Source organism: Octopus sinensis, linkage group LG15, assembly GCF_006345805.1.
Source record: "Octopus sinensis linkage group LG15, ASM634580v1, whole genome shotgun sequence".
Taxonomy (NCBI): Eukaryota; Metazoa; Mollusca; class Cephalopoda; order Octopoda; family Octopodidae; genus Octopus; species Octopus sinensis.
In genome coordinates this window covers 11,212,198-11,237,197 of record NC_043011.1, presented here as the reverse complement: position 1 = coordinate 11,237,197, position 25,000 = coordinate 11,212,198, and the positions used below count along the sequence as shown (strand labels likewise).

At 36.4% G+C, this 25,000-nt stretch overlaps 2 protein-coding genes across 2 annotated transcripts in view; both read right to left on the bottom strand.

Annotated features, from left to right (window-relative positions):
* Window positions 1-15,200, bottom strand: part of LOC115219803 — a 74,022-nt gene extending 58,822 nt beyond the window's left edge. The window contains exons 1-8 of the mRNA XM_029790075.2: window positions 15,126-15,200; window positions 10,442-11,677; window positions 8,624-9,019; window positions 6,918-7,024; window positions 5,006-6,224; window positions 4,333-4,414; window positions 4,145-4,219; window positions 3,178-3,332 (exon numbers count right to left, since the gene is read on the bottom strand). Of these exons, the coding sequence (XP_029645935.1) occupies window positions 3,178-3,332; window positions 4,145-4,219; window positions 4,333-4,414; window positions 5,006-6,224; window positions 6,918-7,024; window positions 8,624-9,019; window positions 10,442-10,653 (2,246 nt within the window). The 5' untranslated portion in view covers window positions 10,654-11,677; window positions 15,126-15,200. The remainder of the gene's footprint in view (window positions 1-3,177; window positions 3,333-4,144; window positions 4,220-4,332; window positions 4,415-5,005; window positions 6,225-6,917; window positions 7,025-8,623; window positions 9,020-10,441; window positions 11,678-15,125) is intronic.
* Window positions 15,201-16,822: 1,622 nt separating this feature from the next.
* LOC115219951 (dual specificity protein kinase TTK-like) overlaps window positions 16,823-25,000 on the bottom strand; it is a 69,202-nt gene continuing 61,024 nt past the window's right edge. The window contains exons 6-8 of the mRNA XM_036509475.1: window positions 21,330-21,485; window positions 18,332-18,431; window positions 16,823-17,221 (exon numbers count right to left, since the gene is read on the bottom strand). Coding sequence (XP_036365368.1) covers window positions 16,960-17,221; window positions 18,332-18,431; window positions 21,330-21,485 — 518 coding nt within the window. The 3' untranslated portion in view covers window positions 16,823-16,959. The remainder of the gene's footprint in view (window positions 17,222-18,331; window positions 18,432-21,329; window positions 21,486-25,000) is intronic.

Genomic DNA, 25,000 nt, shown 5'->3' with positions numbered 1-25,000 from the left:
GTATGAGTGTGCGTGTGAGTGTGTGTGAGTGTTTGCATTTGTATCCGTGGGTAAAGAGATAGAAAGGAAGGGAGAAGGGAGCGGTAGATGGATTCCATTAGGCCTGCTGGAACCCTGGGGAATTATAGGAACTTTTGGCGTTTGTCTACTCTAGCGCCACTAAATGTGTGTCGGTGGGTAGGTAGGTCATATATTATACCTTTTATGATCTGGAAGACGGTCAAGGGAAAATAAAAATAAAATAAGGGAGGAAGATGAGGAGAGAAGAAAAATATATATATATGTGTGTGTGTGTGTGTATGGGTGTGTATATTTATATATGTGTAGATATAGGTGTGCGTGTGTTTGTGTGTTTGCATGTATGTGTATGTGTATTTGTATATATATATATGTGTATGTATATATATGCATATATATGTATGTGTGTGTATGTGTATATAAATATATATATATATATATATATATATACATATATATATATATGTGCTAGTGTATTTATATGTATGTATGTGTGTGTCTGTATGTATATACATGGGCATATGTATATGTATGTGTATGGATATTCGCATGTGTATGTATCTGGGTTTGTATGTATATTTATTTTATATGTTCTTTTATGTATACATAATCTACTTCTTCCCTCCACTTAATAACAACAACAACAAACTGACTAAAAGCGATAGTCTTCTAATTTACCTAAAACTCTATTCAATTATTCTATTTATTCATTTATTTATTTACTTTATCACTGATTCTTTTGACCACTCCCCTAAGAAAGACAGTTTGTGCCCTGCTTACCCAAAAAATGTCCCCCACCACCACCCCATTACATCTGCCTAAATGTATAAATGCCAGATCTTATTTTGACAGCAAGCTTCCTGATGATTTCATTTGAATGAAACAGTTCTAGTCCTGTAGAAGCTCCTTCTTCTATAAAATAAATATATATATATATATATATATATATATATATAAGATACAAAATATACATTAAATGAAAACTAAATACAACACTTTAAACTATATACATTAAATCCAATTATTAATTAATATATTTATTTAATAAACATCCAAATAGAGTCTAATACCCATTAACCCTTTCGTTACCAAACCGCCCAAAGCCGTCCGAAAAAAATTTTGGTTAATGTGACCAAACCGCCCAAAGCCGCCCGAATTTACGTATTCATATTTAAATGAGAATATCAGAGCAAATCTCTTTACTACATTCGTGAAAACACGTATTATACTTCGTAAACAGTTCAACTACAGTTTTGTACAATAATCGAAGTGTAATTTTAATTCCCTGAATTTTGAGAGATTTTTTTCCGAAATTTGTTCCTCTTGTGTTTTCAAAATTTGTAATTCTGACAAAAAATGGATACGAATTTCATTATATCAAGCAGCGAGTCAGAATTCGAAGGATTTTCTACTGAAGACCTTCATAAATCTAACTCTATGACTGAAAAAAAAAAGCACATGGTATTTGATAATGAATCTGATGTTTCATTTTCCGAAAGCGAAAACAGTGAATTCGAGAGCTCCAACAGCGATAAAGAAAACGAATTGGCACCTGAATGGAGTGAAAATTTAAAAACTGTTTCTTTTGGTGATTTTTCTGAAGAAACTGGACCAAGCCACAGACTTTCCCAGAAGAGTAAAGCCTTAGACTATTTCTTTTTACTTTTTCGAATGAGCCTATTTGAAATCATTACGGCGGAAACGAACCGCTACGCTAAACTTAAACAAAGCGAAAGAAACGATAGTTTGTGAAGACTATTTTGCCGTGAATATTATTATGGGTATCAGAAAGTTACCCAGAATAACAAATTCTATCGTAAAATTTTGTTGTATACCCAATTTTGTTGTATAGCTAATAACCCATTTTCTATAGCAATGTTTGAACAAAATTTTAATAATTTTATATTTTGTTGAATTTACCTGTATCTACCTGCAATTAAAGTCACTTTGTGACAAAAATTCTGACAAAAAATGGATACGAATTTCATTATATCAAGCAGCGAGTCAGAATTCGAAGGATTTTCTACTGAAGACCTTCATAAATCTAACTCTATGACTGAAAAAAAAAAGCACATGGTATTTGATAATGAATCTGATGTTTCATTTTCTGAAAGTGAAAACAGTGAATTCGAGAGCTCCAACAGCGATAAAGAAAACGAATTGGCACCTGAATGGAGTGAAAATTTAAAAACTGTTTCTGTATGTATATACATGGGCATATGTATATGTATGTGTATGGATATTCGCATGTGTATGTATCTGGGTTTGTATGTATATTTATTTATATGTTCTTTTATGTATACATATCTACTTCTTCCCTCCACTTAATAACAACAACAACAAACTGACTAAAAGCGATAGTCTTCTAATTTACCTAAAACTCTATTCAATTATTCTATTTATTCATTTATTTACTTTATCACTGATTCTTTTGACCACTCCCCTAAGAAAGACAGTTTGTGCCCTGCTTACCCAAAAAATGTCCCCCACCACCACCCCATTACGTATAGAATTGGTTGAGAATATTTCATTAAATTATCTTCCAAAAATCAGATTAATATATTGATAAATAAAAAAGTTATAGTTGTTTAATGAAACCAGACTAAATTTATGATTACGTTAGAAATTAATTGAAACACATAAGGGGTGTATTTTGGTCAGAAATATAGTAACGAAAGGGTTAAGCAATTAATACTAAAAACCTTAATGTTAATTAATATACACAATGCTAGTACAAGCCATAAATACTAGAATCAAAAATATGAAATGGTTCAAATATACACACACCCATTATATAAACTAACTATATAATTAATATAGTATCTATAGATTTAATATATCACTCAACAATATATGTTTCTTTATTACCCACACAAGGGGCTAAACATAGAGGGGACAAACAAGGACAGACAAACGGATTAAGTCGATTACATCGACCCCAGTGCGTAACTGGTACTTAATTTATCGACCCCGAAAGGATGAAAGGCAAAATCGACCTCGGCGGAATTTGAACTCAGAACGTAACTGCAGACGAAATGCTGCCAAGCATTTCGCCCGGCGTGCTAACATTTCTGCCAGCTTGCCGTCTTTGTGTGTTATATCATTTATATCAATGTACTACGCAATCAAGACACAGCAGCGGTAGAATATATCACTTACTAATCATAGAGTTTGATGATTCGGTCACTGTACTGCAACTGCTTCAGAAGGATCACCTCCTTTTTGTAGCTCCCTATGGTAACTGCGTGAGCGTCACCAAAAGTAATGCACTTAACTGCCATTCTATTTCCACTCTGGTCAAATACTTCATACACCTGTGGGGGTTGAGATGGATAAGATGAATATTACAAAAACTGATATAAATTCAGTTGACTTTTCTCCTTTTAAATTCCGACAAAAAAAATGTTTTCTTTTATGATTTCATCAACAAGGCCCTGATTATCAATTTTAAGTTGAGAAAGTTTCAGAGTAAATTTAACTCTGGAATGTAGGAATAAAATCCATATTGTTTAGTATGTGACTTATTCTTATAACTTGCAAACTGTCAGCACTTTTAGCAGGTTCAGAAAAGTAAGGGTTATTGTAATTACAGTAGATAAAAAGCGAATACTCAGATGGACCAGACATATACTCTTTACTCTTTTATTTGTTTCAGTCATTTGATTGTGGCCATGCTGAAGCACTGCCTTTAGTCGAGCAAATCGACCCCAGGACTTATTCTGTGTAAGCCTAGTACTTATTCTATCGGTCTCTTTTGCCGAACAACTAAGTGACAGGGACGTAAACACACCAGCATCGGTTGATGACAGGAAATATCTTACAAACTATAACATTTTCTCAATAAAGCCAAGAGAAAAAGATGTTTTATAAACACATTCTACCAGTATACGAAGTTTAAAATTTTTTAGTTACCTGGAAATTATGTTAAAAAACTGCCATTCAAACCGGAAAGATCCCAATCATCATATGATGCGAAGAGAAGAGCACATGCACACACTATATTATAAGACACTTGTATAAAGTGCTGTACAATGAGGCTAAGCCTCAGACCACACAGTTAGGAAACAAGCTTCTTAACCATAAAGCCACACCTGAGCACACATAGATAAAATAAATAAGTACTTACTGTACTGCTTCCACCTTTGCCAACCTTCTTTACAACTGTGTACACTTTATTGTTGACCATTAAAGAACGTAGTTTCTGAAATATTAAAATAGGTTATGTTACTATATCAAGTGGATGGATATATCACAGATTACAAACACACAGAATGCCAGAGGAGGTGTGGCTGATAACAAAACCAAAGTACCTACCTTCTCTAACTGTACAAGATTCGTTGCAGAGGGAGCAGTATCCTTTACCTGCGGAGTGATGACTGCATCGATACTAGCAGGACTGAAAGACATAACAACACAATAAAAGAAACAAGCTCCTCCAAATAAGTCATCAATAAATAAAAGCTACAATCTGCTACATAACAGTGCGATTTTTAAATCATCATCATCATTATCGTCATCGTTGTTTAACGTCCGCTTTCCATGCTAGCATGGGTTGGACGGTTCAACTGGGGTCTGGGAAGCCTGAAGGCTGCACCAGGCCCAGTCTGATCTGGCAGTGTTTCTACAGCTGGATGCCCTTCCTAATGCCAACCACTCCGTGAGTGTAGTCGGTGCTTTTTACGTGCCGCCGACATATATATATGTCACATATATATGACATATATATATCACTTGACATATATATATCATTGTTAAAATAGTACCAAAAAAGCTAGACTACTGGTTCAGGGTCAGAACATTATGAATAGCAGCTGATCCTACACAAAAGTCAACTGTGAACCACACACAAACATCCAAGACAAGCAAAGACGAACAGATTATAACCACTAACTTTTTTTCTTACAGCCTCTTGTACAATGGTCTCTGAAAATACATCCTACTCTATTTTATTTCCCAGATCCTGCAATTTAAATTTGCAAAGACTTACATGTTCTCTTCCCTTGATAAACATCCTTCTTTTACAGGTCTTGAATCTTCAGGATTAGCGTCTTTTGGGGTCCGTGTATTCATTTCCTTCAACTGTGAATTTTCAGTCAATTGTTGAGGACTCTTTTCAGATAATTTTGGAGTATCTTTGAGGAAATCTAATTGGCGCTGGACTGGAAGTGGGTTGTCAAGCGTAGAATGTTCAAGTGGCATTTGGCTTTGAAAGCATTCCTGGACTAGTTTGTGTTTACTACTTTGTGGTGAGCTTTGGTATTGGTCTGGTATGCCTGCAATCGTACTTTGACAAGATATCAATTGATCTTTGGGCAGATGTTCCAGCACATCTTTTGATAAACAGTGGTTATACTGAACTGGATTACCATTTTTGTTCTTATCATCGGCATTCAAGACGGGTTTGTATTTTAACTCTGATGATGTTATCTTGCCATACTCTGCTGCATTACAAGAGTCATTACTACAAGCAACAAACTTGGAACAGTCACTATTGGAATGAAGGAATTCCTGTACAGACTCGTTTCGTCTTAATGACAATAAATTTGCTTTTTTCTTCTGGCTAAGAACTGAGAAAGTATCTAAAATGTTGAAGCGATTATTAATTTCTGTTAGACTAGTATCTCCTTCTGGCTGTTCATTATTGGTAGAGCAATGTTTCAGAGATTCACTTACGGGTATATCACATTGGTGAGGGCTTATCGTTTCAATTGTATTATCCAGTGTACAACCAATACTAGGCTGACCCAGTGAAGCAGTAGAAATATTTGCTTGGCCACAAGGTAAAAGCGAGTCAGATAATATTGTCTTTGGGGTTTGCAGATGTGTTTTGTTTTGATGAGAGTTTATGCTCTTTGGTTTTTCAACCCCTGTGATAGCACTGCTATCTGGAACAATAAATTCATCATCATCATTATCAACATATTTAGCAACAGCCGATTCTTTCTTGGCTGTTTTAAGGAACAAGTTTCTGTCAACCAAGTGTGAATTGTCACAAGACTTGGTCCTTTTAATATCAGTTAAATTGGAATCTGGTTTCTCTTGATTATGGCATGATAGCAAAAGGTCAAATTTTGGCGAAATAACAGAAATGCTATCCTCAGATGATTCAGACAATTTAGCCTCAGTTTTCTCCAAGTTAGAGTCACAACCTTCTTCAAGAATAGTACCAGTTAGCCTTTGAGTCTGTATGCGTTTTCCAGCAAAAACTTGAGACAATAGGAAAATATTTCATTTAAATGTGCATAGAAAAGAAGATGCAAAAGAACAAACAAGGACTACAAAAACCAATTTAATTTTAGAATTCATAATTTGCTCGAAAAAGAAACAGCAGGGCTAGTAGCACAATGATCATTTCAGTTGACACTTAGTCATTCAATTTCCACCTGGCTGTTTTTCAATTTTTTTTTTTTTTATTATTCAGTCCCACTGCGTGGCACCTTGGGCAAGTGTCTTCTACTATAGCCTCAGGCCAACCAAAGCCTTGTGAGTGGATTTGGTAGACGGAAACTGAAAGAAGTCCGTCGTATATATGTATGTGTGTGTATGTTTGTGTATCTGTGTTTGTCCCCCTAGCATTGCTTGACAACCGATGCTGGGGGTGTTTACGTCCCTGTCACTTAGCAATTCGGCAAAAGAGACCGATAGATTAAGTTCTAGGCTTACAAAGAATAAGTCCCGGCGGTTGATTTGCTCGACTAAAAGGCGCTGCTCCAGCATGGCCACAGTCAAATGACTGAAACAAGTAAAAGAGTAAAATGGATGAATTAACCAGTCAACAAATCAAGCAAAGCAGAAACCAACGACCAACCCTATTAGCTGATCAATCAGTCAACAAACCTACTAAACAATCAAACAAATAAGTAACAAACTAAAGAAGTGACAAGGTATTTGTATGTTACCTGATGATGATTTTGGAGTAAATTTGCTCATAGAGGTGTCTTCTTCGTCAGAGCTGTCATAGCTTTTGGCCTCATCGACGGTCACCCTCTGTGGCATTTTCTTAATCCTATAACAGAATAAAGTTGAAAGTGTTTCACTATCTGCTTCGGCATTTCTTACATCATTCTTTTCTGATAATATTAGGGCAAGAGTCCTCATCTTGGTTGTTAGAATCACAAAGTTTTAGCCAGGGCACTCAACAGCCTTTTGCAAGGTCTCGAATTTCCAATCAAACCCAGGACAGGTATTTTTGACTCTGTTGTTCATACTTAGAATATTCTCATATAAGTTATTCTTTTACTTATGACATCACTTGCTCGTTCAACTTGAACCTAATTACTTAATGTTACAACGAGATAGTGAACACAAATGTTGATTAATCTTGAGTAACAGTATTGTAATTTACTGAGGAGGGAGGCTGAAACAAGAAAAGCAAGCAGCATCACAAGTAGGAGAATAACTAATACGAGAATATCTTCATTCTGATCAACAGAATGACTACAATTTACTCCAGTAGATTCAAAAAAGGGTTCAGTTCAAAATTACAAGTATGCTATGACACATAACATGTACCTGATAACGACCAAAAGACACAACAGCTGAAATGTGATTCTAACAACTAAAATGAAGACATCAGCCACAATATATTAGCGTATAATAATAATTCATCATCTCTTGTTACCCCATTGTTATGGTGAACATGAATAATTTTCAGGTTCTTATTCAGTCTATTCCTCCAAATGGTATCTCCAAGCCTTTTGAATGCCTCAATGTACCATTCACTGTTATCGTATTTATTTTGAGATGCTCTGTGTTTCATTCAATTAATTTTAAATATAACAAAGAATTTAGTAAAATAACTTAGTTATCATTAAGCTAGTGTTTGGAACATAAATTGTGACTGAGGTTTGGTGGAAGATTTTAATTCAATACTTTTGAAAACAAGATATTTGTCCTACAGTTTTGGCCAGGTTGGTATCAAAAGGGTTAATGATGAGTAGAGCAATTCCAAGTCAAAGTCACAGTTGATCATTAGTGTACTATGTTACCAATCAGAGAAAAAGACAATTTCACAAGACAGGATGCTCGCAAATTTCTCTCATTTATCTTTATTATTACATGGTTGCAAAAGGATGGCTATCAACCATAAACTTTTCAAACCCTTCTTCATTAGGAGTCAGAGACAGCTGGATTAATTTCATATGGTTAATTTTCAGTTTTAAACCTTTGAAGTTATTGGTAGGTGGGGAAATTACAATTAGAGATGAAGTTTCAGAAATTCAGTTTCAACATAATAGGATTAACCAAAATGATCCTGGTGGATATAGCACAGTTAGCATTTAGGTGGAGGGGATAAGGTAAAAAATGCAACAATGGTGAAAGTGATATAGTCAGCTACTTTAAAATTGGTAACTTCATTGTATCAGTACAAGAAACAATACTCAATAATGGGCAAGCATTTGAGGAATATCAGTGAGTTAAGTTTTACCTATAAAACAGTTAAGTTGTTTTTTCTTTCTGTGTTTTATTTTGTAAGACACAAGAACTGGCAATAGAAAGGATATCTGTTGTAAAGCACCACTCAAGAAGTCCTGTCCAAATCATGTTAGCACAGAAAAAATAATTGCAAAAATAATGACGGTTAAAAGGGATTGGAACTACAAACCTGAGGAACTTTGAAGAAGAGCCATTTTCATAGCTTCCTGCAGACAATGATGACTTATGGCAGACTGGTGTGTTATAAGAACCCAGATGGGAGGAACCAAGAGTAGTAAACTGAGTAGAGAAACGACGATCATTTACAGAATGAAAACTTGGATCTGTGGAACCCTGAGTACTAGATAAACATTTATCTAAAGGAGTATGTACATTAGACACACGTCTATCAGAGATGTGTGAGAAGCGCCTTGCAAATGGGCCCTGCTGATTCAGGCAGCCCCACTTTTCTGAAAGTGCCAAAATGCTACCACAAATAAATTCTTCAGGTGAAGTATCCGAGTCTTTCTTCACAGGTATTTCAGGTTTTGCTAGCTGTCTTGGTTTAGATTCACTTAAGACAGTCCTAAAATATCACAATAACAAAACAGAAACTCATTAATCAAGTATAGCCACATGCATGCAAAACAAGATACATGAAAAGAAATACAAGATACATTAAATTTTACCTTACTCAAAACAAATAGTGACTAGTCTTTCTTTAATATAACTCATTTAAATTTATATTAAATATTTAACATTTAAATATTTAACATTATTAGAGTAATTATGAGAATCAAAATCAAAATCGATCAACATCAATGGAAATTGTAGCTGTGATACCAGTGCTGGTGGCACATAAGCGAACCATCCAAATGTGGCCGTTGCTCGCGCCGACCCTCCGTGCCGGTGGCACGTAAATAAAATGTAAATAAACCCAATCTGTTTCTTAAACAAGGGACATATTCATACGGCACAGAATGTTTTTTTTTACCTCAATAGACGTCAGTGATTGGTTGAAGTTGCAGAAATTGAAGAAAAAAAAACAACAAATATCTTACAAACTATAGAATTTTCTCAATAAAGCCAAGAGAAAAAGATGTTTTATAAACACATTCCACCAGTATACGAAGTTTAAAAGTGTTTAGTTACCTAGAAATTATGTTAAAAACTGCCGTTCAAACCGAAAAGATCCCTATAAAATTGAAAGTGCTGGTCCCAGTATGGATAAATGCTGATTTTTCAAATTCATTAAATGGAGAGGATGCCAATCTATTACATTCCTCATTCTTATAAGAATAACATCTGCTCCAGAAATATGGCCCCTTCCGCCAAAATAAACCAAGTCAAACCAAACTGACCCTTTTTAAAAAAATTTAACCAGTAATGGGATTTGTACTTAACTTTCAAGAACTGGTAGTTGAAACATCTTTCAATGAAGACATGACAACCTAGTCTTCATCCCTGTCCCTCCACCACTCGAAGAGTATATTAAGAATCTTAGATGATTTATCATTGTGACATATATATATATCATTGTTAAAATAGTACCAAAAAAGCTAGACTACTGGTTCAGGGTCAGAACATAATGAATAGCAGCTGATCCTACACAAAAGTCAACTATGAACCACACACAAACATCCAAGACAAGCAAAGATTATTCAGTGCTGACAAGCAAAGACGAACAGATTATAACCACTAACTCTTTTTCTTACAGCCTCTTGTACAATGGTCTCTGAATTTGCAGATTTCTCCTATTTGATTCACTCATCGAAAATACATCCTACTCTATTTTATTTCCCAGATCCTGCAATTTACCAAGCCATTTTCCTATACACTGCAACCCTCTGAATTTATTCTTGCAATTTCCTACAAGCATCAATCTACAGTATTTCAACTGAATATCAATTTTATCAAACTCTCCAGTGTGGAAATGCCTACCAAGGTCATGAAACTACCCTCTCTCCAAAGGAAAATATGTTTAAGAATTAAATTTGCAAAGACTTACATGTTCTCTTCCCTTGATAAACATCCTTCTTTTACAGGTCTTGAATCTTCAGGATTAGCGTCTTTTGGGGTCCGTGTATTCATTTCCTTCAACTGTGAATTTTCAGTCAATTGTTGAGGACTCTTTTCAGATAATTTTGGAGTATCTTTGAGGAAATCTAATTGGCGCTGGACTGGAAGTGGGTTGTCAAGCGTAGAATGTTCAAGTGGCATTTGGCTTTGAAAGCATTCCTGGACTAGTTTGTGTTTACTACTTTGTGGTGAGCTTTGGTATTGGTCTGGTATGCCTGCAATCGTACTTTGACAAGATATCAATTGATCTTTGGGCAGATGTTCCAGCACATCTTTTGATAAACAGTGGTTATACTGAACTGGATTACCATTTTTGTTCTTATCATCGGCATTCAAGACGGGTTTGTATTTTAACTCTGATGATGTTATCTTGCCATACTCTGCTGCATTACAAGAGTCATTACTACAAGCAACAAACTTGGAACAGTCACTATTGGAATGAAGGAATTCCTGTACAGACTCGTTTCGTCTTAATGACAATAATTTGCTTTTTTCTTCTGGCTAAGAACTGAGAAAGTATCTAAAATGTTGAAGCGATTATTAATTTCTGTTAGACTAGTATCTCTTTCTGGCTGTTCATTATTGGTAGAGCAATGTTTCAGAGATTCACTTACGGGTATATCACATTGGTGAGGGCTTATCGTTTCAATTGTATTATCCAGTGTACAACCAATACTAGGCTGACCCAGTGAAGCAGTAGAAATATTTGCTTGGCCACAAGGTAAAAGCGAGTCAGATAATATTGTCTTTGGGGTTTGCAGATGTGTTTTGTTTTGATGAGAGTTTATGCTCTTTGGTTTTTCAACCCCTGTGATAGCACTGCTATCTGGAACAATAAATTCATCATCATCATTATCAACATATTTAGCAACAGCCGATTCTTTCTTGGCTGTTTTAAGGAACAAGTTTCTGTCAACCAAGTGTGAATTGTCACAAGACTTGGTCCTTTTAATATCAGTTAAATTGGACTCTGGTTTCTCTTGATTATGGCATGATAGCAAAAGGTCAAATTTTGGCGAAAATACAGAAATGCTATCCTCAGATGATTCAGACAATTTAGCCTCAGTTTTCTCCAAGTTAGAGTCACAACCTTCAGTTACTTTAACATCTTCTTCAAGAATAGTACCAGTTAGCCTTTGAGTCTGTATGCGTTTTCCAGCAAAAACTTGAGACAATAGGAAAATATTTCATTTAAATGTGCATAGAAAAGAAGATGCAAAAGAACAAACAAGGACTACAAAAACCAATTTAATTTTAGAATTCATAATTTGCTCGAAAAAGAAACAGCAGGGCTAGTAGCACAATGATCATTTCAGTTGACACTTAGTCATTCAATTTCCACCTGGCTGTTTTTCAATTTTTTTTTTTTATTATTCGTCCCGGTGGCACCTAAAAAGCACCATCCGTCCGTGGCCGATTGCCAGCTCCGTCTGGCACGTAAAAAGCACCCACTACACTCACGGAGTGGTTGGCATTAGGAAGAGCATCCAGCCGTAGAAACAATGCCAGATCAGACTGGGCCTTATTCAGCCTTCTGGCTTCAAAGACCCCAGTTGAACGGTCCAACCCATGCTAGCATGGAAAGTGGAGGAAAATGATGATGATGATGTTTGACAATATGCTTTCTCATTTAATATTTATAAAGTAAAGTTTTTAAATCTCGACTAGTTGAGTGCAAGTTACCATACACTAAGTGATGAGCAGAAAATAATTTTAATCAATTATAACTGTAATACAAATAAAAAGTCATTAGCTTTTCTGGAAATTTCCCTCATAAAGAGCAGATGCAAGAACTTCCAAAACTTCACTTGACTGACAATTAATGGAAACATGCAGGTAAGCGTAGTCTGATCTTTGGTAGCTATAGTGACAACTCCAGGAATGTTTCAGCATTATTATACGTCCCCCAAAAAGTATTTCCACTTACAACTACCAAGACTTTAAAACTTATAAGGTTTTTAAATAAAAATAACGTACAAATTATGCAAATTAAATTATGACATTGGAGAAGTTTTCAAAGGCACTTTCAGTACAAAGAATGAATGGTGGTAGGTAGTCCAGTGATGTCTGATGACAACAAAGTTTGTATTCTTAGTGATGAGAGTGCATGTGACTCAACAGTCCAAAACTGGAGGCATACAGGTGCCCTCAGATGTCACAGTGATAGTCTTTTGACAAGATTGTTCTGTGACATCTTTCTCTCACAGCATCGACACACCATCACTGGTCCTCTTTGAATCTATTTTTTTTCGAGAATTCTATTTTTGAATCATTTTGGAATCTATTTTGTTTTTTTTCTAGTTAATTTTAGTTAATTTTGTTTATTTTCTGTTCATTAAAATGGAATGTCAAGTTAAGAAAAATGAGCATTTTCGACTCCTCCTCCTTTTTGCTTTTAATCAAGGTTCTAAGGCCTCAAAAGCTGCTCACGACATTTGCGCTGTGTAAGGAGAGGGTACCATGGCTGAAAGAACAGGTCATGATTGGTATGCCAAGTTCAAAAATGGAAATTTTGATCTTAAAGACAGCTCATTCTGGCTGTACAGTTGAGTTCGATGAAGAATGATTAAACCAACTTTTGCACAAAAATTCTTGTCAAACGACAAGGGAACTGGCAGAGAAAATGGAATGATCCCACACTGCTATAGAGAAGCATCTTCACTCGATGGGAAAGGTTCAGAAGTATGGAGCATGAGTTCTGCATGCTTTAAGTGACAACAACAAAAATCAACGAGCCACAATCTCCACTGGTTTGCTTGCTCGTCACCACTCAACTCATGGATACAAGCAACAATTTCTTTACCAAATCGTTACTGGCGACAAAAAATGGTGCCTCTACATCAATATGTAGAAGTGTAAAGAATGGCTTAGCCCCAGTAAATAAGTGACATCACGCATGAAACAAGATCTTCATCCACGTAAAACAATGTTGTGCGTAGGCCTGGGAAGGGATTATCCATTACGAATTGCTTGAACAAAACCAAACGGTCAACGTGGAACTCTGTGTTCAACAGATGTAACGACTCAACATGGTTATTCAAGAGAAAAGACCTAATTGGCAGCATGGAGTTATTCTGCTGCACAACAACCCCTGCCCTCATATCGCCAATATGACCAAGGAAGCCATTCAAACGTATGGCTAGGAAGTGCTGCCACACTCACTGCACTCTCCTGATTTGGCACCAACGGATTTCTACCTCTTTCGATCTCTTTCAAATGCTATACACGGAGTTTCGTTGGATCAATTTTTCGAGTCGAAATCGGTTGATTTCTACCAACAAGGTATTGAAAATCTTGTTGAACATTGGGAAGAAGTTGTAAACAACAAGGGTGAATACATTATTAATTAGTTGTTATATTTTATCAAACTTTTTAAAAAGTTTAAATTTTTTAAAATGGCAGAAACTTAGTTGCCAATCTAATATACAAAAACCTTTTGTTGTGTTCCAAACACTACTTTAATAAATCAATAATTAACAGAAAGTTATAATTGTTTTATGAAAGCTATCTAAATTTATGTTTATTCTTACTTTTTTACTAGTTTCAGTCATTGACTGTGGCCATGCTGGAGTACCGCCTTTAGTCGAGCAAATCAACCCCAGGACTTATTCTTTCGAAGCCTAGTACTTATTCTATCAGTCTCTTTTGCCAAACCGCTAAGTTATGGGGACGTAAACACACCAGCATCGGTTGTCAAGCGATGTTGGGGAGACAAACGCAAACACACACACACACACATATATATATATATATAAATATATACAATGGGCTTCTTTCAGGTTCCATCTACCAAATCTACTCACAAGGCTTTGGGCGGCCCAAGGCTATAGTAGAAGACACTTGCCCAAGGTGCCATGCAGTGGGACTGAACCCAGGACCATGTGCTACTTACCACACAAACACTCCTACACCTATCTACGTTTATCTTAAAATTTAATTGAATACATTTTAATTCAAAATGCAGTCAAATGGGTTATATGATTTCAACAGCATTTACTCAAATAGAAAAAAAACACTTAAAAGATAAAACATTAACCACATTATTGATTTAATTAACTAAATTAAGTCAATAAATAGGCGCAGGAGTGGCAGTGTGGTAGGGTGCTTGCTTACCAACCATATGGTTCCGGGTTCAGTCCCACTGCGTGACACCTTGGGCAAGTGCCTCCTACTATAGCCTTGGGCCGACCAAAGCCTTGTGAGTGGATTTGGTAGACGGAAACTGAAAGAACCCCGTCGTATATATGTATGTGTGTGTGTGTTTGTGTATCTGTGTTTGTCCCCCTAGAATTGCTTGACAACTGATGCTGGTGTGTTTACGTCTCTGTCACTTAGCGGTTCAGCAAAAGAGACCGATAGATTAAGTACTAGGCTTACAAAGAATAAGTCCCGGCGGTTGATTTGCTCGACTAAAAGGCGCTGCTCCAGCATGGCCACAGTCAAATGACTGAAACAAGTAAAAGAGTAATATGGATGAATTAACTAGTCAACAAATCAAGCAAAGCAGAAACCAACGACCAACCCTGTTAGCTGATCAATCAGTCAACAAACCTACTAAACAATCAAACAAATAAGTAACAAACTAAAGAAGTGACAAGGTATTTGTATGTTACCTGATGATGATTTTGGAGTAAATTTGCTCATAGAGGTGTCTTCTTCGTCAGAGCTGTCATAGCTTTTGGCCTCATCGACGGTCACCCTCTGTGGCATTTTCTTAATCCTATAACAGAATAAAGTTGAAAGTGTTTCACTATCTGCTTCGGCATTTCTTACATCATTCTTTTCTGATAACATTAGGGCAAGAGTCCTCATCTTGGTTGTTAGAATCACAAAGTTTTAGCCAGGGCACTCAACAGCCTTTTGCAAGGTCTCGAATTTCCAATCAAACCAGGACAGGTATTTTTGACTCTGTTGTTCATACTTAGAATATTCTCATATAAGTTATTCTTTACTTATGACATCACTTGCTCGTTCAACTTGAACCTAATTACTTAATGTTACAACGAGATAGTGAACACAAATGTTGATAATCTTGAGTAACAGTATTGTAATTTACTGAGGAGGGAGGCTGAAACAAGAAAAGCAAGCAGCATCACAAGTAGGAGAATAACTAATACGAGAATATCTTCATTCTGATCAACAGAATGACTACAATTTACTCCAGTAGATTCAAAAAAGGGTTCAGTTCAAAATTACAAGTATGCTATGACACATAACATGTACCTGATAACGACCAAAAGACACAACAGCTGAAATGTGATTCTAACAACTAAAATGAAGACATCAGCCACAATATATTAGCGTATAATAATAATTCATCATCTCTTGTTACCCCATTGTTATGGTGAACATGAATAATTCAGGTTCTTATTCAGTCTATTCCTCCAAATGGTATCTCCAAGCCTTTTGAATGCCTCAATGTACCATTCACTGTTATCGTATTTATTTTGAGATGCTCTGTGTTTCATTCAATTAATTTTAAATATAACAAAGAATTTAGTAAAATAACTTAGTTATCATTAAGCTAGTGTTTGGAACATAAATTGTGACTGAGGTTTGGTGGAAGATTTTAATTCAATACTTTTGAAAACAAGATATTTGTCCTACAGTTTTGGCCAGGTTGGTATCAAAAGGGTTAATGATGAGTAGAGCAATTCCAAGTCAAAGTCACAGTTGATCATTAGTGTACTATGTTACCAATCAGAGAAAAAGACAATTTCACAAGACAGGATGCTCGCAAATTTCTCTCATTTATCTTTATTATTACATGGTTGCAAAAGGATGGCTATCAACCATAAACTTTTCAAACCCTTCTTCATTAGGAGTCAGAGACAGCTGGATTAATTTCATATGGTTAATTTTCAGTTTTAAACCTTTGAAGTTATTGGTAGGTGGGGAAATTACAATTAGAGATGAAGTTTCAGAAATTCAGTTTCAACATAATAGGATTAACCAAAATGATCCTGGTGGATATAGCACAGTTAGCATTTAGGTGGAGGGGATAAGGTAAAAAATGCAACAATGGTGAAAGTGATATAGTCAGCTACTTTAAAATTGGTAACTTCATTGTATCAGTACAAGAAACAATACTCAATAATGGGCAAGCATTTGAGGAATATCAGTGAGTTAAGTTTTACCTATAAAACAGTTAAGTTGTTTTTTCTTTCTGTGTTTTATTTTGTAAGACACAAGAACTGGCAATAGAAAGGATATCTGTTGTAAAGCACCACTCAAGAAGTCCTGTCCAAATCATGTTAGCACAGAAAAAATAATTGCAAAAATAATGACGGTTAAAAGGGATTGGAACTACAAACCTGAGGAACTTTGAAGAAGAGCCATTTTCATAGCTTCCTGCAGACAATGATGACTTATGGCAGACTGGTGTGTTATAAGAACCCAGATGGGAGGAACCAAGAGTAGTAAACTGAGTAGAGAAACGACGATCATTTACAGAATGAAAACTGGATCTGTGGAACCCTGAGTACTAGATAAACATTTATCTAAAGGAGTATGTACATTAGACACACGTCTATCAGAGATGTGTGAGAAGCGCCTTGCAAATGGGCCCTGCTGATTCAGGCAGCCCCACTTTTCTGAAAGTGCCAAAATGCTACCACAAATAAATTCTTCAGGTGAAGTATCCGAGTCTTTCTTCACAGGTATTTCAGGTTTTGCTAGCTGTCTTGGTTTAGATTCACTTAAGACAGTCCTAAAATATCACAATAACAAAACAGAAACTCATTAATCAAGTATAGCCACATGCATGCAAAACAAGATACATGAAAAGAAATACAAGATACATTAAATTTTACCTTACTCAAAACAAATAGTGACTAGTCTTTCTTTAATATAACTCATTTAAATTTATATTAAATATTTAACATTTAGAGTGATTATTAGAGTAATTATGAGAATCAGAATCAAAATCGAAATCGATCAACATCAATGGAAATTGTAGCTGTGATACCAGTGCTGGTGGCACATAAGCGAACCATCCAAATGTGGCCGTTGCTAGCGCCGACCCGACGGGCCTCCGTGCCGGTGGCACGTAAAAAGCACCATCCGTCCGATCGTGGCCGTTGCTAGCCTCGCCTGGTCCCCATGCCAGTTACACATAAAAAGCACCATCCAACCGTGGCCGTTTGCCAGCCCCGTCTGGCATGTAAAAAACACACACTACACTCACGGAGTGGTTGACATTAGGAAAGGCATCCAGCCGTTGAAACATTGCCAGATCAGACTGGAGCCTGATGCAGTCTTCTGGCTTCCTAGACCCCAGTTGAATCGTCCAACCCATGCTAGCATGGAAAGCGGACGCTAAATGATGATGATGATGATTAGACTGTTCGGAAAATAATGGCCAATTTTAAAAATAAGCCTATACTCTTGAACTTATACAAAGGTTTACTTATTCAAAATATGATTCCTGAACAGCTATGCATTTCTCTCATTGATTAACAAGGTCATTTATGCCTCTTTGATAGAAATCAAAAAGGTTCTAATGCCAAGAAATCCTTGAATTCAGATTCGATCTTGCTTTTGGAACGGAAGGTTTTACTGCCTTAAAAGAGTGTCTAGATGCTTGAAAAAATGTTAGTCAGTGGGTGAAAGATCAGAAGAATAGGAGGATGTGGTAAAGTCTCACATCCTAAGTCTGTGAGCTTCTGCAGTGACATCCTTGATAGCTAACTGATCTGAGCAATGTTAAATGAAATGTTACAGAGCAAAATACCTGCAGCAGACATGACCTAAAAACAATCAAACTGTCCACTCTCTCAGCAACGTGGCCATTTTCAATTCAAAAGTATCAAATACTTACCCATTTGAAGTAGCCAAACTTGCCAGGAATTTATTTTTCACAGTACCAACAGGTAAATATGAATCTGGTATAGTTGGTTTCTCTTCAGGCTTAAGGTTTCCTAGAATTTAGGGAACATTAAAGTAAGTTACAACAATAAGAATGAAAATGTTAAGAATTGCATTTCCTTGCTATGTATGAAAGTAAACCATACCAACATAAACTACCTTTTGCAACTAGTTGGGCTTAACCATCAAGAAAGAAGCATGCAAGAAAGAAGATATGCAATGTGTAAGAATGAAGATAACTGTATTAAGAACTACTACTCACTAAATGTGGATGGTACTTGAACAGGAAGACAAGGCAAGTTGGTGAAGGCTGATCTATGAGGCACATTCCAGAAGTTTTGAGACTTTTTAGGAGGCAGTAATAACTGTCCTACATTATTGCAATTTTATTATATCACTAGCAGCATAGTCCGGCATTGCCCGGGTATGTAAGAGCCCCTAGTAGGCAACGACTAATCCCAATCTAGTCCTTTCCCTCTAGGGAATGAAGGCACATGTGTAGGTTGCAATGTCTTCTCTTCACTCCCAAATAACTATCAAACAGCTATCGATAATTCAACCCAACCAATTCCTACCAGGAAGAAATTACATTCGAGACTTTACCCCCAACTTCTGCTAATAGCTGCTGCAGCCACAAGTTATTCGAGTACATTTTTTGTTTACACTTTCTTTATAACTACCACCCCAAACGTTTTACCTTAAATTTTTGACGTACCCTAAGGGTCCTCGGACGCTACTTGCAAACTCTTGGTTTATTATAAACCGCTTTTGTCATGTGCACCAAAAAAACCTTTTCCATTCGTTTGTTCAGTTTGGTCACTTTTGACTTTTTCGTTGCTGTCACTCACATTGCTGCCCGCTTTTTTGCCGTTTTTGTACATTTTTATACATTTTGTGATACTTACCGCACGTGTTCCGAGAGTTAAAAAGGTCGAGTTGCATTCCCTAGACAGTCTGTAGAAAATGTGTTGCATATAAAAAGCTTAGATTCTCGACCCATGTCGAATTTATCGATTTTTTTCAGAACTGGGAGAACTTTTCAAAATTTTCGCTGCGTTAGTTTTGAATTATGACATTGGGCTATGTGTATGTCAAGTTTCATCAGAATCGGTTGAAAGCCGTGGTCAGGGTGAGGGTACAACCTGACAGACACACAGACAGACAAACTGCCGTTTATATATAGAGATTACGATACATCTAATAAGCTGACCTGCTAACTTTTGTTATTCCAGATTGAAGGAAATAGCCATAACAGCCCTTTAAACATATCCAACAAAACACTGCTTGTCACAGCTGACTAGTTTGCAGAATGCAGTTGGGACATGAAGACTATTTGGAAGCTTGCTATGCGATCAAGTTTTGTGTTTAACTGGGCAAAAATGCTACAGAAACTTATTAAATTCTCATAGATTAACTTGAGTCAGGCATCTATTTTTTGCTAGCACAAGGGGCCAGACAAGCAAGTCCACCAGGAAGCTCATGAGGATCCTCTTTTTTGACAGCAATGATATCATCTACATCTACTGGGTTTCCTCTGATCAGATGGTCAACAAAGATTTTGGAATGTTTTGAGGGAGTTCAGGAAGGGACTTTGTCACAAAAGGCCAGAGTACCAGCACCAGTTCATAATTCCATCCTGGTAACCAACTTCTTGAAAGAGACAGGCATGTTTTTTCTATGAATTAGTTTCTTAGGTGGCCACACTGATCAAAACTCGATGGAAAGGCTGAAAAAATACTCAATAGGCTTCACAAATGTATTTTAGGACCAACAACACTTGCAACTAGTTCATTGTTTGACATCAAAATGTGCATCTGAGAAATAGATGCATTGTTTTGATTTTGAAAGTCTTATCTGCCTTTAATTCATTGATTAAATTATTGAAATTGTCATTCAATGATTGATTAGCAGCCATTTTTATACTCTTTTACTTATTTCAGTCATTTGACTGTGGCCATGCTGGAGCACCGCCTTAGTCGAGCAAATCAACCCCAGGACTTATTTTTTGTAAACCTAGTCCTTATTCTATCGGTCTCTTTTGCCAAACTGCTAAGTGATGGGGGACGTAAACACACCAGCATCGGTTGTCAAGCGATGTTGGGGGTACAAACACAGACACACAAACACATATATATGACAGGCATCTTTCAGTTTCCGTCTACCAAATCCACTCACAAGGCTTTGGTTGGCCCGAGGCTACAGTAGAAGACACCTGCCCAAGGTGCCACACAGTGGAAATGAACTCGGATCCTTGTGGTTCGTAAGCAAGCTACTTACCACACAGCCACTCCTATGCCATTTTTATAGATAATTTTCAAGAAGAAAATCCTGACAAAAATATAAAAGTTTGGTAACAGGTGGGTAAATGTGACATGCTAAAAGAATGTAAATAATAGAGAAACGGATTTAAAGTTTTTTTCCCTTAGATTACTAGCTTCCTTTAGGATGAATGTAAACCAGAGTGGCATGATATGTGCAGTTCCAGGCAGTATAACACTGACAGACAGATGCATGTCTGTGTGGATTCATGTCATACAGGATGTTAAGAGCTAAGGAAAGAACACCTGATAATTAAAGAATTTAGAACTACACATCCTTAGAATTCCTTTGAATATTTTTCTGCTGAATTTAGGAGCTAAATGAGGAGTACTTAACCCTTTAGTGTTTAAACTGGCCAAATCCGGCCCAATATATTCTACATATTTTATATTCAAACTGGCCATATCTAGCCTCTCACACCTAACCTACATTGACATTCTAAAAATAGACAATCATATCATTGAAACCTCAAAAGCTATAAGATAATGCACGATTAATTCAAAACAATTTGAGTGAAAAAAAGCATTACATTTAACAGAGTAATCATCATCGTTTAACGTCCGTTTTCCGTGCTAGCACGGGTCTAAAGGGTTAAACAACAATCACTTCACAAAAGGTAGTGTGATACTTACGATTACAAACATCAAAACAAGCAGCTTTCTCTTCAGCTGTGAGAAGATAGCTTTTACCAGAATCTAAGTTATCTAGAGCCTTCTGTAATAAATATTGTGGCTCAGAACGAAAAGTCTGAGCTTTCTTTAAAATTCCATGACACTTGGATGGGTTACCTAAAAAATAGAGATGAAGCAAGTCTGAGAACAAAACAAACACATTAGATTCTTAAATAAAAAAATAAATAAAAAATCTTATTCATCCCTGAAAGAAACAAAATGAAGGACATAGGGATAGAAATGCAGTGATAAATTTACTTATATAGTTAGTAATTCACTCACTAGGGGGCCTTTACTACCTGTTTTTAATGTGTACTTTTGTAAGAAAAAAAATTATCATTTTTGGATGTGTGTATAGTAGAAGACATGCATCTTCAGTTGGCTAGAAAATCAGACATGAAAACAATTCATCTACATCATTAAAGCAAGACGTCTACGAAAATTGACAACTGTACAGTTACTAGACAAAATTAGGTAAAACATATTGCACTTCATGAACAATAAATATTTCATAGATAAAATCACAAATTATATTTTATATTTGAAAAGGTTTCAAATATATTTAGCCTTACAGCTAAATATCACAAGCTCCATTGTCATTCTGCTGCAGGTTTAGATATGTCTGGAGTATATTTATATATCACGTGATCACGTGACCGACCAGACCATCAGATGTTGCTACACATCGCTAGTCACAATGCGTTTGCATTGTTTTAACCTTCGAGTGACGCCACCCCCGCTGTGAGAGAAAGAGTGGTGAAAGAATACAGCAGGGATCACCACCCCCTGCTGGAGCCTCGTGGAGCTTTTAGGTGTTTTCGCTCAATAAACACTCACAATGTCCGGTCTGGGAATCGAAACCGTGATTCTACGACCGCAAGTCCACTGCCCTAACCACTGGGCTATTGCGCCTCCACATATACTCTTTACTCTTTTACTCTTTTACTTGTTTCAGTCATTTGACTGCGGCCATGCTGGAGCACCGCCTTTAGTCGAGCAAATCGACCCCGGGACTTATTCTTTGTAAGCCCAGTACTTATTCTATCAGTCTCTTTTGCCGATCCGCTAAGTGACGGGGACGTAAACACACCAGCATTGGTTGTCAAGCAATGCTAGGGGGACAAACACAGACACACAAACACACATATATATACATACATATATACAACAGGCTTCTTTCAGTTTCCGTCTACCAAATCCACTCACAAGGCATTGGTCGGCCTGGGGCTATAGCAGAAGACACTTGCCCAAGATGCCACACAGTGGGACTGAACCCAGAACCATGTGGTTGGTTAGCAAGCTACTTACCACACAGCCACTCCTGCGCCTATGAGTGGTCATATATTTATATTTATATATATATATTTATATATAAAACATCAAATATGATTCTCTCGAAGAAATATTTTAGTAATAACCAAAAATACATTTCAATCTTTCAAGATTATAAACAAATAATTTAGAAGAAAATGTAAAAGAACCACTAAAGTGAATGATCGCATTCAACAGCAAATATAAGTCTACTAGCAGAGATACCCAGCATTGCTCGGGATTAAAATGGCATAGTTTTTTTATTATTTTACTTGTTTCGGTCATGTGGCAGTGGCCATGCTGGAGCGCCACCTTTACTTGAAGAAATCAATCCCAGGATTTATTCTTTGTAAGCCTAGTACTTATTCTTTCGGTGTATTTTGCCAAACAGCTAAGTTATGGGGATGTAAATACACCAGCATCAGCTGTCAAGCAATGTTGGACACACACACACATATATATATACATACACACACACACATATACATGTAAATATATATATATATATACATATCTATACACGTGAATATATATATGTATGTATATATACATATATATATACATATCTATACACGTGAATATATATATGTATGTATATATACATATATATATATGTATAACATATACATATATATGTATAACATATACATATATATATGTATGTATAACATATACATATATATGTATACATAACATATACATATATATGTATACATAACATATACATATATATGTATACATATATATATATATATAATATATATATATATATATATATATATACATACATATATATATGTATACATATACATATATATGTATACATATACATATATATGTATACATATACATATATATGTATACATATACATATATATGTATACATATATATATATATATATATATATATATATATATATTATATATATATTATATATATATAGAGAGAGAGAGAGAGAAGAGAGAGAGAGAGAGGAGAGAGAGAGAGAGAGAGAGAGAGAGAGTGTACTCGCATAGCAAGTGATTTGATCTGAGATCGTGTGCTGAAACGAAAACAATTGCAGCGTGGAAGGTGTTTGTAAGCCATTAAGAAACACACAAAAGCCGTTCGATTCACTTCAACATTTAAGTTAATTTGTCAAAATATTTTCGTCGCTTTAAGACCGCGACCTGTTCACTGACAAAAATCCGTGCTGCATCTCTTTTTCACGGATTTTGTCAGTGAACAGGTCGCGGTCTTAAAGCGACGAAAATATTTTGACAAATTAAACTTAAATGTTGAAGTGAATCGAACGGCTTTTGTGTGTTTCTTAAATGGCTTACAAACACCTTCCACGCTGCAATTGGATATATATATATATATATATATATATATAATATATATTTATGTACGTATATACATATATATATGTATAACATTTCGAGTCTACGCTCTTCCACAGAAAGGAACACAGAAAGAAACAAGGAGAGAAAATAAAGAATGTGTAGTGGCTAGCGATCTATCATGGCGAATGCCAGACAGAGGGGTCACACAGGAGAGCTAGGAAGAAGGGGAGATAATAAAGAAGTGGTGATCCCAAAACGAAGGTTCACGTGCATGTGTATAAGAGAGTATGTATGTGCATGTGGAAGACGGCTGGTGACCTTGACATGTGGGTGTGTGAATGTGTGGGTGTATGGATGTGGGGCTGGGGAGTGGTCAGTGCTAGTGTGTGCATGGTGGTGTGATGTGATGTGTTGTGTGGCATGGTGGTGTATGGTGTAGTGGTGTTGGAAGGTGAGGGAGGCAAGAGTGGGGAACGCAAGGGTGGGGTGTGGGTTAAGCTGAGGGTGGGGTGTAGGTTAGGCTGAGGAATTTGTATGTGGGAGGGTAATGACAAATGCGGTTTTGTGTAAGAGATGTGAGAAATGGATTCATGGCAGATGTATAGAAATGAAGAAGGTGACCCCCAAGCGACTGGCAAGAGAGTTTGTTTGTGGAAGATGTGAGAGAGGAGGTGGAAGGCTGACGAAGTTAGTGGAAACACTATGTGACAAGGTGTGGAGCTGGTGAGAGGGTTTTGTTATTTGGAAGACAGGGTGGATGTAAGTGGTGGATGTGAAGCAGCTGTGACAGCAAGAGCGAAACTTGGCTGGGTGGAGTTCAGGGAATGCGGAGCATTGTTATATGGGAAAAGGTTCTCATTGAAGACGAAAAGAAAGGTGTACAGGAGTTGTGTAAGAGCTGCAATGCAGTATGGGGGTGAGATATGCTAGTTGAGGGAGAGAGAGAGATGTCAATTTTGAGAAAGACAGAGAGGGTAACGGTCAGAGGAATGTGT